At 59.4% G+C, this 12,112-nt stretch overlaps 1 protein-coding gene across 1 annotated transcript in view; it reads left to right on the forward strand.

Annotated features, from left to right (window-relative positions):
- LOC116954710 (uncharacterized) overlaps nucleotides 1–12,112 on the forward strand; it is a 58,458-nt gene that overhangs the window by 26,738 nt on the left and 19,608 nt on the right. Inside the window, exons 16-29 of the mRNA XM_032975417.2 lie at nucleotides 143–187; nucleotides 596–649; nucleotides 1,625–1,723; nucleotides 2,870–2,914; nucleotides 3,338–3,436; nucleotides 3,974–4,027; nucleotides 4,794–4,901; nucleotides 5,992–6,045; nucleotides 6,759–6,857; nucleotides 7,680–7,733; nucleotides 8,539–8,637; nucleotides 9,199–9,252; nucleotides 10,904–10,957; nucleotides 11,676–11,729. Of these exons, the coding sequence (XP_032831308.1) occupies nucleotides 143–187; nucleotides 596–649; nucleotides 1,625–1,723; nucleotides 2,870–2,914; nucleotides 3,338–3,436; nucleotides 3,974–4,027; nucleotides 4,794–4,901; nucleotides 5,992–6,045; nucleotides 6,759–6,857; nucleotides 7,680–7,733; nucleotides 8,539–8,637; nucleotides 9,199–9,252; nucleotides 10,904–10,957; nucleotides 11,676–11,729 (972 nt within the window). The remainder of the gene's footprint in view (nucleotides 1–142; nucleotides 188–595; nucleotides 650–1,624; nucleotides 1,724–2,869; nucleotides 2,915–3,337; nucleotides 3,437–3,973; nucleotides 4,028–4,793; nucleotides 4,902–5,991; nucleotides 6,046–6,758; nucleotides 6,858–7,679; nucleotides 7,734–8,538; nucleotides 8,638–9,198; nucleotides 9,253–10,903; nucleotides 10,958–11,675; nucleotides 11,730–12,112) is intronic.

Below are 12,112 nucleotides of genomic sequence, written 5' to 3' on the forward strand. Positions count from 1 at the left end.
GTTGATTGTGATGGTGTTGTTGGTTGTGATGTTGATTGTGATGGTGTTGTTGATTGTGATAAGTGTTCCTGATGGCGTTGCTGTTGTCGATGATGTTGTTGAAGTTGTTGTGGTTGTTGCTGTTGTTGTGCCACCTTTGCAGGGAGCTCGTGGTGCTGATGGTGCCCCTGGCCCCGCTGGACCCGCGGTGAGCATCTCCGTTACCCCTCTGTAGTAACACAATGGACCGTGGTGCTCCATCACCCCGCTGTAGTAACACCATGGACCGTGGTGCTCCGTCACCCCTCTGTAGTAACACCATGGACCGTGGTGCTCCGTCACCCCGCTGTAGTAACACCATGGATTGTGGTGCTCCGTCACCCCTCTGTAGTAACACCATGGACTGTGGTGCTCCATCACCTCTCTGTAGTAACACCATGGACTGTGGTGCTCCGTCACCCCGCTGTAGTAACACCATGGATTGTGGTGCTCCGTCACCCCTCTGTAGTAACACCATGGACTGTGGAGCTCCGTCACCCTGCTGTAGTAACACCATGGATTGTGCGCTCCGTTACCCCGCTGTAATAACACCATGGACTGTGCGCTCCTGCCACAGGGCCCCATTGGAGGCGTCGGTGTCCCCGGCTTCCCCGGAGGCCCCGGAAACAAGGTGAGTGGCCGCGCGCGAGAGACGTCAGCGGCCCGCGTCAATGGGTCGCAGTCGAATGTCTGAAACGCGCTTCGCTCGCTTGCGCCGGGCGCGCGAGCCGCCTTGGCGATGGGCCCCAGCTCCTTCGACCGTTCGCGCGGCGCTTACGGCAGGAGGGCCTCAAGGGGGTCACGAGTGGCGTGCTCGCGACGGCTCGGAGGCGCTCGGCACCCCCCCCCCCCCCGCCTTTTTTTGCCGGCCTGCCACCCGTAGCTCGTCCCCACATGTTACCGAGCGAACGCCGCCGATGGGAGCGAGAGTAATCATTTAAATTGACAAAGCGCCCGTTAAGAATCGCTCTTGAAACCCCAGCGAGCGGGGTCTTGAAGCGCCACAGTATCGCCGGTCGTGCTTGCACGAGACGAGAGAAACGACGAACGGGACAGAGAGTTGTGGCGGTGGGGGTGTAGTGGGGGTTGAGTGGGGGGGGGTGGTAGTGGGGGGGTAGATAAGCGACGTAGGTGGGGAGAGACGCACGCGTGAGATGCACGGTGGGGGGGAGCGGTGGCAGTGGGTTTCCGCATCGCAGCGCCGGGCCGACGTGGGAAGACGCAGTTCTGGCCTCCCCCCCCCTCCCCCACTCCAACGCTGGAGCAGGAAGAGGTTTGCCACCGCTGAGGTGCCAGCAAATCCTGCAAATAATGTCACGGGGAAGAGAATGTCCCAGCGTACCGGCGGAGGGAAAAGCTACGTGCGTGTGTACGCTGTTGTGTTATCGTTTGGCCGGGACGTTGTTGTCCCGGGGGGTGGGGGGTGGTGTGGGGGGTGGGGGAGGCCTCACAGATTTCCCAGGAGAGTTTTGTGATCTCAAAAGTGAGGACGACCGCGGGAAAAAAACCAGGCCAGCCTTAACCCCTCCCAAGCACTTGCGCGCTTTAACGGGTGCTCGCAGACAGCGCTCCATCTGACAGCGTGGTTCTTCTGTTGCGTGACCAGGGTGAGGCCGGCCCCGCTGGTGCTATGGGAGCCAGTGGACAGCAGGGCCCAGCGGGAGAGCCCGGTATTGGTGGAGGCATCGGACCTGCAGGTCCTCCCGTGAGTACCCGCGACTCACGTGAGTGCGTGCGTGTGAGTGCGTGCATGTGCCCGCGTGTCTGTGTTTGTGCGCGTGTGGGGAGCGAAAGCAAAGCGGTAAGCGCGACAAACCCGGTCCTTGTGAAGAGTCCTGGCCCTAAATAGGTGCCGGCTACAACACCGGCCCCTGTGGCCTATAAAGTACTGGCCTGCTGGCCCATTGTATTCCGTGGGTGCATGTCTTGTGGCCCAGTGTGCATGGTGGCGCAGTGTGGCATAGCTGCATGGTGGCCCAGTGTGGCATAGCTGCATAGTGACCCAGTGTGGCATAGCTGCATAGTGACCCATTGTGGCATAGCTGCATGGTGGCCCAATGTGGCATAGCTGCATGGTAACCCATTGTGGCATAGCTGCATGGTGACCCAGTGTGGAATAGCTGCATGGTGACCCATTGTGGCATAGCTGCATGGTGGCGCAGTGTGGCATAGCTGCATGGTGACCCAGTGTGGCATAGCTGCATGGTGACCCAGTGTGGCATAGCTGCATAGTGACTCAGTGTGGCATAGCTGCATGGTGACCCAGTGTGGCATAGCTGCATGGTGGCGCAGTGTGGCATAGCTGCATGGTGACCCAGTGTGGCGTAGCTGCATGGTGGCGCAGTGTGGCATAGCTGCATGGTGACCCAGTGTGGCGTAGCTGCATGGTGGCGCAGTGTGGAATAGCTGCATGGTGACCCAGTGTGGCATAGCTGCATGGTGACCCAGTGTGGCATAACTGCATGGCGACCCATTGTGGCATAGCTGCATGGTGACCCAGTGTGGCATAGCCGCATGGTGGCGCAGTAGAGACGCGTCACATTACCTGCGAGGAGAAGTGGCGCCACGGGCAGGGGAGACGCACCGCTCGCAGGGGTTGGCGATGGCCAACGGGCCGACAGACAGTGGTGACGGAACAGCATCCGGTACGAGGGGAGGCTCGTCCCCCCGGAACGGAGGATGACCCCGCGCCGCGGGGACGAAGCAAGGACGGGACCGGCCCACGTGCGGGGGCGAGGCGGATTCTGACGGCATCGCGTGGATAGAACCGTGGCTCGCAACCATGACGATGGGTGATGTAAATGCTCCTTGGTTTTTATCTCTCTCTCTCTCCTTTACCTTCTCTCTGCAGGGTCTTAGAGGCGCCAACGGAGCTCAGGGACCCAAGGGACCATCGGTGAGTGGTGCCAGCCGCGGTTCACCTTCGCAGCGCTCGGAGCGCGTTGTCGTTGTTGTCTTCGTTGTTGTTGTCGTTGTTGTTGTCTTCGTTGTTGTTCTCTTCGTTGTTGTCGTCGTTGTTGTTGTCGTTGCGCCTTGGCGACGTTCAAAACCGTCGCGCGGTGGTTGCCGATTACCTGGGGAGACAAAGGCGGCCGGGCGTGGTGCCGGTCGCCCAACCCCCTCGTGTGCCGTGCCGACCTTCATAGGTGCTCGCTAACAGCACTTGCCCCAACATTCTGTTACAAGCTATACAGTGGCGGGGGGGGGGGGGTCTTTGTCTCTAGTACCTTTAGTACCTATGCCTGTATCTTTGCGTCTTAAAATACGTGCGCTCATCTCACCGTGCGCTCATCTCACCGTGCGCCTCTGTCCACCGCAGGGAGACTCCGGACCCGCCGGTGGCCCCGGAATGCCCGGACCTCGCGGGCCCCTCGGGCCCCCCGGTTCGTCCGGCCCTGCTGGACCCAGAGGCATTGCAGTGAGTGCGCCCTCTGCCCCTCTCTCCCCTCTTCTCTCACCCCTCTCTCCTCTCTCTCCCCTCTTCTCTCTCCCCTCTCTCCTCTCTGCTCTCACCCCTCTCCCCTCTATCCCCGCACCCCTCTCTCCATGTGCCCCCCTCTGCTCTCTCTCTCCGCTCTCCCCCTGCCCCTCTCTCCCCTCACTTTTCTCTCCTCCTAGGCCCACCACTCTTCTCTCTCTCCCCTCTCTCTCCCCTCTCTCCCCTCTCTCTCCGCGCCCCCCTCTCCTCTCTCCCCTCTCTCCCCTCTCTCTCCGCGCCCCCCTCTCCTCTCTCCCCTCTCTCCCCTCTCTCTCCGCGCCCCCCTCTCCTCTCTCCCCTCTCTCCCCTCTCTCTCCGCGCCCCCCTCTCCCCTCTCCCCTCTCTCCCCTCTCTCTCTCCGCGCCCCCCTCTCCCCTCTCTCCCCTCTCTCTCCGCGCCCCCCTCTCCAACTCTCCCCGCGCCCCTCTCGACGCGTTCTCACTTCTGCCCCGCTGGCTGCATGCTCTGTGCCAACAGGGAGAGCCCGGAGTGCCGGGATTCAAGGGCGAGAACGGTGCCAAGGGAACGCCGGTGAGTTGGCGCGCGCCACGCACCGCGGGCCGTGCTCAGCGACGCCTTGAGTGCGACCGCGCACGGAGGCGTTCGTGAGAGAGAGAGAGGGGGTCGTGGTTGGAGAGGGGACGGAGGGAAGCCTTGAGCCTGGACTAGAACAGGTGGGGGGGTGGCAGGGAGCCGATATCGCGGACAGCTGGGGGAAGGGGACGAGCATCAGCAATGAGCCTCGGTTGCAAGAGCAGGGAGTGCGTGGGGGCGAGCGGCGTGACGTGAGCGGGGAGAGGTGGGCTCCTGTTTGATTTGTTCGTCTTATGAAGAAACTATAAATTACGATAATAAAATCAGTTCTCTATCGAGGGGGGGGGGGGGGGCCCAAGCCGCAAGACTCTCCTGTCAGCAGAGTGGTCGCGACCTTTTTGCAGGAGCGTTTTGCTCGTGGGGGGGGGGAAACTGTGGAGATTGGATAAAACACTCAGACTCAGAGGTCCACACAGATGGGTTCATGAAGCAATCCCTCTCACCATCCCCTTGGCAGGCCACCAGGTTTGAGAGTTTTACGCAGAATCTGCGTGCTCCACCAACCCTCGCCTGGATCGCAGGCACGGGCTGCCACCTTACCGCCCAGCTCACACAGACATCACCGCCGCGTCCGACACCGCCGATGGCTATCGCCGCGTCTCACACCGCCGACGGTGGCCCGGGCACCCCGCCCCCCCTCCCCTCGCGTCCTCACCGCGTGTGTCGCTCTCCCCGTGTCGTTGCGCGCGTCTCCCGTGACCAGGGAGCATCAGGGCCCGCAGGCCCCGCCGGCCCAAGCGGAGAGGAAGGCAAGAACGGCGCTCGCGGAGAGCCTGGCGCCTCTGGACCATCTGGCGCCGCTGGCGAGAGGGTGAGTGACGGGCTCCCGCTTGCTTTGATGAAATCGATTTCATTTTTAGATTTTTCAATTATAATATGCCCTCCACCCACAATTTTATCCCAATTCTGTTATTGCCGCCGCGTGCGTCAACAAGGCAAAGAATCCGTGCACAGCCATCCCAGGGCAGTTGCGACCCTTTGCGTTGGAGAATGGCCCACAGAGACAGACATCGCAGAACTAAATTCTGAGACCTCAGGGACACCCGCCGTGCTGTGGCAGGGGGAATATTTGTTGCCCAAGGGTGAAACCAATAAAATGGTTTTTTTCTTCCCTTTTCAGAGCTGGAATTTAGCCAAATTAAGTGGAGGACAAAATCTCACGTGACGTTTGTTTGTCCAGACATTGGTGATGGGGGCCAGGGGCCTCTGGTGTAACGAATTGATGGTCTCAAGGCAGCCGCCAATGACTGGATCTTAATTTCAATTTGACGACATTCCAGCTGTAAAACTAAAATGTCAAAAAAAGTTCGAAATCAGTTTGTTCGGCACGCAACGATCACTCCGTGCAGAGATTTCAGAGGTGTGCCCCTCGTGTGGACAACGACGTTCCGTGACATCGTCTCCCGGGTATCATTGTCTGCCGCGGGGTGATGCACTCCTCGCCGCGGAGTCCTCTCCGCCATCACTCGTGACACCAATAGCACGTGTAAAATCATCATCATCACCATGATCATGATAAAAATCCCATGTTCCATCCATCGTTAGATAAAGGCCGGTCTCCCCCCCCCCCCCCCATGCCCACACGGTCTTGCGGGATGACCCACAAACCAAAATTCCACTCCTGCGCGGGAGCTAATCTCGTACCAGGGCATGCGATCCTTCCCCTTGCTGCCGTTCCGTCGCTATCCTCGCCCGTCGGCGATTTGTCGGCGCGGGGGGGGGGGGGGGCGGGGGGGATCTTTGGAATCCCTCCCTGCCCGCTCCCACTTTTGCTTTTTGTCCACGGCCGTCGAGTCCGTTTTCGGGAAACAACGCGGCTGGGGAAGCTGCGCCCACGCGGTTTTTGTAACGACGCGCGGCGCCGGTTTGTTTTGTGTGTCGTCGTCCCCCCCCCCACACAGGGAGCTCCAGGGGGTCGCGGAATGCCAGGGCCTGGCGGCAACGCCGGATCAATCGTGAGTAGCCGGTGACGCCGCGGGAAAGATGACGACGAAGCTCCCGCCGGCGCCCGACGCGCGGGGGGGGGGGGGGGGGGTCGTGGCTCTTGTGCTCGCCGCGGACGCGTCAAACAAAATCAGCAGCGGCTTCGCATTTTACACAGAGGCCGTATGCAGATTATGTGAAAATAAACACGCGGATATTGCTATTGCGGGCGGTTAGCCTAACGATGGGGGCCGAACGAGACGGGGCAAAGCAGGACTAACGAGTCAGTTACGGACGAAAAGAGAGAAAGATTGGCTCTTCAATCGAACCGCGACTTTGGACCGTGAGAATTGAGCGGATTTGCCGGAAGGCGGGTGAATGGTCACGAGGATCGTGACCGCTCGTGCGCGCAATCCGGCGACGCCAGGGAAGTAGTCCCAACCCGGGCATCTACGCCACTGCCAGAGCGGGCACCCCCCCCCGCCCCCCAAAGCGTGACGTTGCCACCGCTCTCACTCTGGAACTGCGCGCCGAGAGGAACGCTGGGAGCGATGAGAGAGGGGAGGAGAAGTGAAAGAGGGCAGAGCGGAGCGCGGGGAGATAAGGGGCGCGGGGAGAGAGGGGCGCTCACGCGTTGCCAGCGCAGGGCCGCGTGCCAGGCCAAGCGTGCCGTGCGCCGTACGCGGCTCGTGGGGCATTCAGGGGCATGCCCAGAGAGCGTGCCGCGTGTCACGTGTCTGTGTAGGGAATGCCCGGCGAGCGTGGAGCGGCCGGCCCTGCTGGAGCCAAGGGACCTGAAGGAGGACCTGGGCGCCCAGGAGAATCCGGAATTCCTGGAGCCAGGGTGAGTTGCCGTCTGCTGCCACCTCCATCCGCGTCGCGAAGGATCGGGTTAGAAGGATGGGCATTGATTGGGCACTTGCTCCGATTCCACAGTAACGTGCATTGAGATTGCTTAGATTATTTTGGTGTTATAAATGTTCCAATGGATGGGCCACTTTGTTGAGCTGTCATTTGTGGTCAGGTCACTTCTGAAAAATAAGTTAATATCTCAGTGGGCTTTGCCTGGTAGGATGGGGGTCGTTTTGTGTTGTATTTGTTTGTGTGTGTGATTTTTTTCATTTCTTGTACTTATCATCGAGCGGCTTGGCCGGCGTGGCGGTCACGTCGCTGTCTATCCGTGTTTGACAGATGACAAATGAAAAAAAATAAAAGAAACCAGTCTTGATTTGAGGCTTTCGTTGACCGCATGAATCCATGCCCTTTGGTTGTTTCGGTAAAGCCACGTGGGTAGAAAACATTTCGCCTGATGACGGACGCTTGCGTTGCGTTCGAAACGTCGTGATTCGATTTAATTTTCCACCTACGTGGCTTCACCGAAAGAACTAAAGGGTTAAAGAAACCAGGTCAGCTCTCTGTCCTCAACCGATGCGCGTTCAGCCAAGCCCTCGAGCTAAGCACGGCTCGTCGACCGACGCGCGGTCGCGTCGCACGCTCTCCGCGCGCTCGGTGCGGGGGGGAGTCGTGGCAGGAACCACGTGCCACGGTTCACGACACGCTGCGTCTCGATGGTCCGCTGACGGTGACACCCCGCGTGTCTTGCGGCAGTGGCGCGGTGAATTTTGGCGTGGCCGTGACACCGCGCGTTGTGACTTTGTCCGCTCAGGGTTCGACCGGGAGTCCCGGAGCAGCTGGGTCCGAGGGAAAGCCTGGCGTCTCTGTGAGTGGTGCCTGACTCGTACCTCTCTCTCTCTTGCACTCTCATCCTCCCACAACCACTCACATCCTCCCACAACCACTCACATCCTCCCACAACCACTCACATCCTCCCACAACCACTCACATCCTCCCACAACCACTCTCATCTTCCCACCACCACTCACATCCTCCCACCACCACTCACATCATCCCACCGCCACTCACATCCTCCCACAACCACTCACATCCTCCCACAACCACTCTCATCCTCCCACAACCACTCACATCCTCCCACTACCACTCACATCATCCCACCACCACTCACATCATCCCACCACCACTCACATCCTCCCACAACCACTCACATCATCCCACCACCACTCACATCATCCCACCACCACTCACATCCTCCCACTACCACTCGCATCATCCCACCACCATTCACGTCCTCGACCACCGACCCTTATCCCCTCCCGTGATGCCTACCGCCCCAAGCAAACGCGACGTCTCGACCTTGCTCCCCAATCTCAATGGCCTCGTTCCGTCCGTCAGCGTGATCGCGAGCGTGCAACCCTCTGCGCGCAGATAGCTTGCGAGCTGACGAAAAGCTCTTAACGTCTGCCCCCAATTCCGAACTGAAAACGCCCCCCACCCCCCCCCCCCCCCCCCACCGCATTACTACCACCGTCGCCAAGTTACCTTCAAATTGTTCGCCATCTGCATAATGGAGATTCATTCTCCGCGCGGGCTCCGTTGTAACGAGGTGCCCTCGTCCTCGTGTGCGTGTCACTTAACCCCCCCCCCCCCCACCACCCTCCCCCCGACAGGGCCCCGTGGGAGGAGATGGTCGTCCTGGCCCCCCAGGCCCCTCTGGAGTTCGTGGTCTCCCCGGCCCCAACGGATTCCCAGGGCCCGCAGGAGGCGCTGTACGTACCCACGCAACGCCACCGCTGCTACCGCCGAGTCCGTCTGGAACGTTGTCTCCACGCTTAGTCCCCCCGTGGGCCGAGTCCGTCTGGACCATTGTCTCCATGCTTAGTCCCCCCGTGGGCCGAGTCCGTCTGGAACGTTGTCTCCACGCTTAGTCCCCCCGTGGGCCGAGTCCGTCTGGACCATTGTCTCCATGCTTAGTCCCCCCGTGGGCCAAGTCCGTCTGGAACGTTGTCTCCACGCTTTAATCCCTCTCGCGAGTTCCGAGTTGCTCGCGCTGTCACGCGTGTTGGCCAGACCTTCACAAGCAACGTGTGTGTGTATATTTATATATATATTCAGGGGTGCCGCGTTGGCGGGATGTTAACTAACTCGCCTGGTATACAGGAGGTCGCGGGTTCGATCCCGACGCCTGTTGCATGTTTGCAGTTTGCACGTCTCTCTCTCTGGTTCTGAGAGTTGCGGTCGTGAGAGTTGTGTGTCGTGAGAGTTTGGTGAGACGATGCGATCGCACGACGTTGGGTAACCGCTGAATTCGCTCCGATTGTTGCACTCAGGGCGAGGCTGGCAAGCCCGGTGACAGAGGCCCTTCCGGTTCCGCAGGGCCACGTGTAAGTAGCCAGCGGCACTCACGCCAGCGCTCGCGCTCACCTCCAGCACCAGCAATAACTCCAGCGCCGGCACCCAAATCTCTACTCTCCTGCACTCACTCTCCTGCCTCTCCACTCTCAGCTTACTCTACGCCCTCCACTCACTCTTCTGCCTCTCCCCTCTCAGCTTACACTACACCCTCCACTCACTCTCCTGCCTCTCCCCTCTCAGCTTACACTACACCCTCCACTCACTCTCCTGCCTCTCCCCTCTCAGCTTACTCTACGCCCTCCACTCATTCTTCTGCCTCTCCCCTCTCAGCTTACACTACACCCTCCACTCACTCTCCTGCCTCTCCCCTCTCAGCATACACTACACCCTCCACTCACTCTCCTGCCTCTCCCCTCTCAGCTTACTCTACGCCCTCCACTCATTCTTCTGCCTCTCCACTCTCAGCTTACACTACACCCTCCACTCACTCTCCTGCCTCTCCCCTCTCAGCTTACTCTACACCCTCCACTCACTCTCCTGCCTCTCCCCTCTCAGCTTACACTACACCCTCCACTCACTCTCCTGCCTCTCCCCTCTCAGCATACACTACACCCTCCACTCACTCTCCTGCCTCTCCCCTCTCAGCATACACTACACCCTCCACTCACTCTCCTGCCTCTCTCCTCTCAGCATACACTACACCCTCCACTCACTCTCCTGCCTCTCCCCTCTCAGCTTACTCTACACCCTCCACTCACTCTCCTGCCTCTCCCCTCTCAGCATACACTACACCCTCCATTCACTCTCCTGCCTCTCCCCTCTCAGCTTACACTACACCCTCCACTCACTCTCCTGCCTCTCCCCTCTCAGCATACACTACACCCTCCACTCACTCTCCTGCCTCTCCCCTCTCAGCTTACACTACACCCTCCACTCACTCTCCTGCCTCTCCACTCTCAGCTTACACTACACCCTCCACTCACTCTCCTGCCTCTCCCCTCTCAGCATACACTACACCCTCCACTCACTCTCCTGCCTCTCCCCTCTCAGCTTACTCTACGCCCTCCACTCACTCTCCCGCGTCGCCCCTCTCAGCTTACTCTACACCCTCCACTCACTCTCCTGCCTCTCCCCTCTCAGCTTACTCTACGCCCTCCACTCACTCTCCCGCGTCGCCCCTCTCAGCTTACTTTACACCCTCCACTCACTCTCCTGCCTCTCCCCACTCGTCTCACCTCCCCTCCACTCACTCTCCTACCTCTCCCCACTCGTCTCACTCACCTCCCCTCCACTCACTCTCCTGCCTCTCCCCACTCGTCTCACTCACCTCCACTCACTCTCCTGCCTCTCCCCACTCGTCTCACTCACCTCCTCTCCACTCACTCTCCTGCCTCTCCCCTCTCAGCTTACTCTACGCCCTCCACTCACTCTCCAGCCTCTCCCCTCTCAGCTTACTCTACACCCTCCACTCACTCTCCAGCCTCTCCCCTCTCAGCTTACTCTACACCCTCCACTCACTCTCCTGCCTCTCCCCACTCGTCTCACTCACCTCCCCCTCCACTCACTCTCCTGCCTCTCCCCTCTCGTCTCACTCTCCTCCCCTCTGCGCGCTCTCTGCCGCAGCAACCAATGCCGTACAGGTGCGTGGTTCTCACCCGCCCGTGTGTTGTCTGTCTGTAGGGGGCCCCTGGCAAGGATGGTGAAGGCGGCCCTGCTGGCCTGGCAGGTCCCGTGGTGAGTTGGCGCCCTCGCACCGCGCCCTCAAACCTCCGGGAGGCCGTCCCACTCCTCTCGCTCAAGCCACCTTGCAGCTGTCCGGCATTATCCGGCAGTTCTCTGCCTTCCACGTGACCGAACCGAACACAAAAAAACGCTCAATTTGGATGGCACGGAGCAATCAACCGCTCCGTCGCCGTTTGCGAGGGCCAGGTGCTCAGTCACCCTGTCATATCCGTGTCGACCTCCTTGTCAGTGCCCTACCTTATCGCAGACCAATTCAAAACCTTATTGGTCACCCGCGTGCCCTGACAAATCTCAACGTTCATCCTACATAGTCCTATCACGAGGGAGAAACACATATAGACGATCACCACTACTACACTCACCACTAGAACACTCACCACTAGGACACTCACCACTACAAACCTGTCAACCCCTTATCAGTGGCTACCTTATCACAGACCAATTCAGGCATTATTGGTCACCCGCGTGCCCCTTATAAATCTCAACGTTCATCCTACAAAGTCCCATCACGAGGGAGAACAACAAATAGACAAAAAAAACACGACATTTTTTGCCCGTACTGAAACGGCTGTACGGGTTAAACCGTGATGGCTTGACACGGTTTGACCCTGTGCCAGGCCAATGAGGCCAAAGGTGTTCCTGACGATTATAGACCCTAGGCTCTGCCGAGTGAGTGACCCCCCCCCCCCCCCCTCGTGTTCTGCGACAGGGCGCTGTGGGTTCCCGTGGTGAGCGTGGCGCTGCTGGTCTCCCTGGAGCACAGGTAAGAGGGGTCGTCGTCATCATCGCCACCTCATTGTTTCTACTGTCAACGGGTCATCATAGTCACAAATCATCGCCACCGCCACCACCACCACCACATCGCTATCACCTCCTTCTCATCGTCGTCGTCATTATTTAACCATTATCACCACTTGGTCATCAAAACATCAGAACCATTACCTTCTCACCACTGACGTTACGTATATATTATCACCACCACCATCATCACCTACTCGCAATCACACCACACCATCACCAGAAAGATCATACCGGCATAATAATCACCATTGCCCATCCTCCACCACCACCACGATCACCAACGCAAAACCACCACAACCACCAGTCGCACCTCCGCCAATCACTGGCCATGGCCGGGGGAGCTAA

This window comes from Petromyzon marinus, chromosome 56 (genome assembly GCF_048934315.1).
Source record: "Petromyzon marinus isolate PM22_M1 ecotype Great Lakes invasive population chromosome 56, UKy_Petmar_22M1.pri1.0, whole genome shotgun sequence".
NCBI classification, from domain to species: Eukaryota; Metazoa; Chordata; class Hyperoartia; order Petromyzontiformes; family Petromyzontidae; genus Petromyzon; species Petromyzon marinus.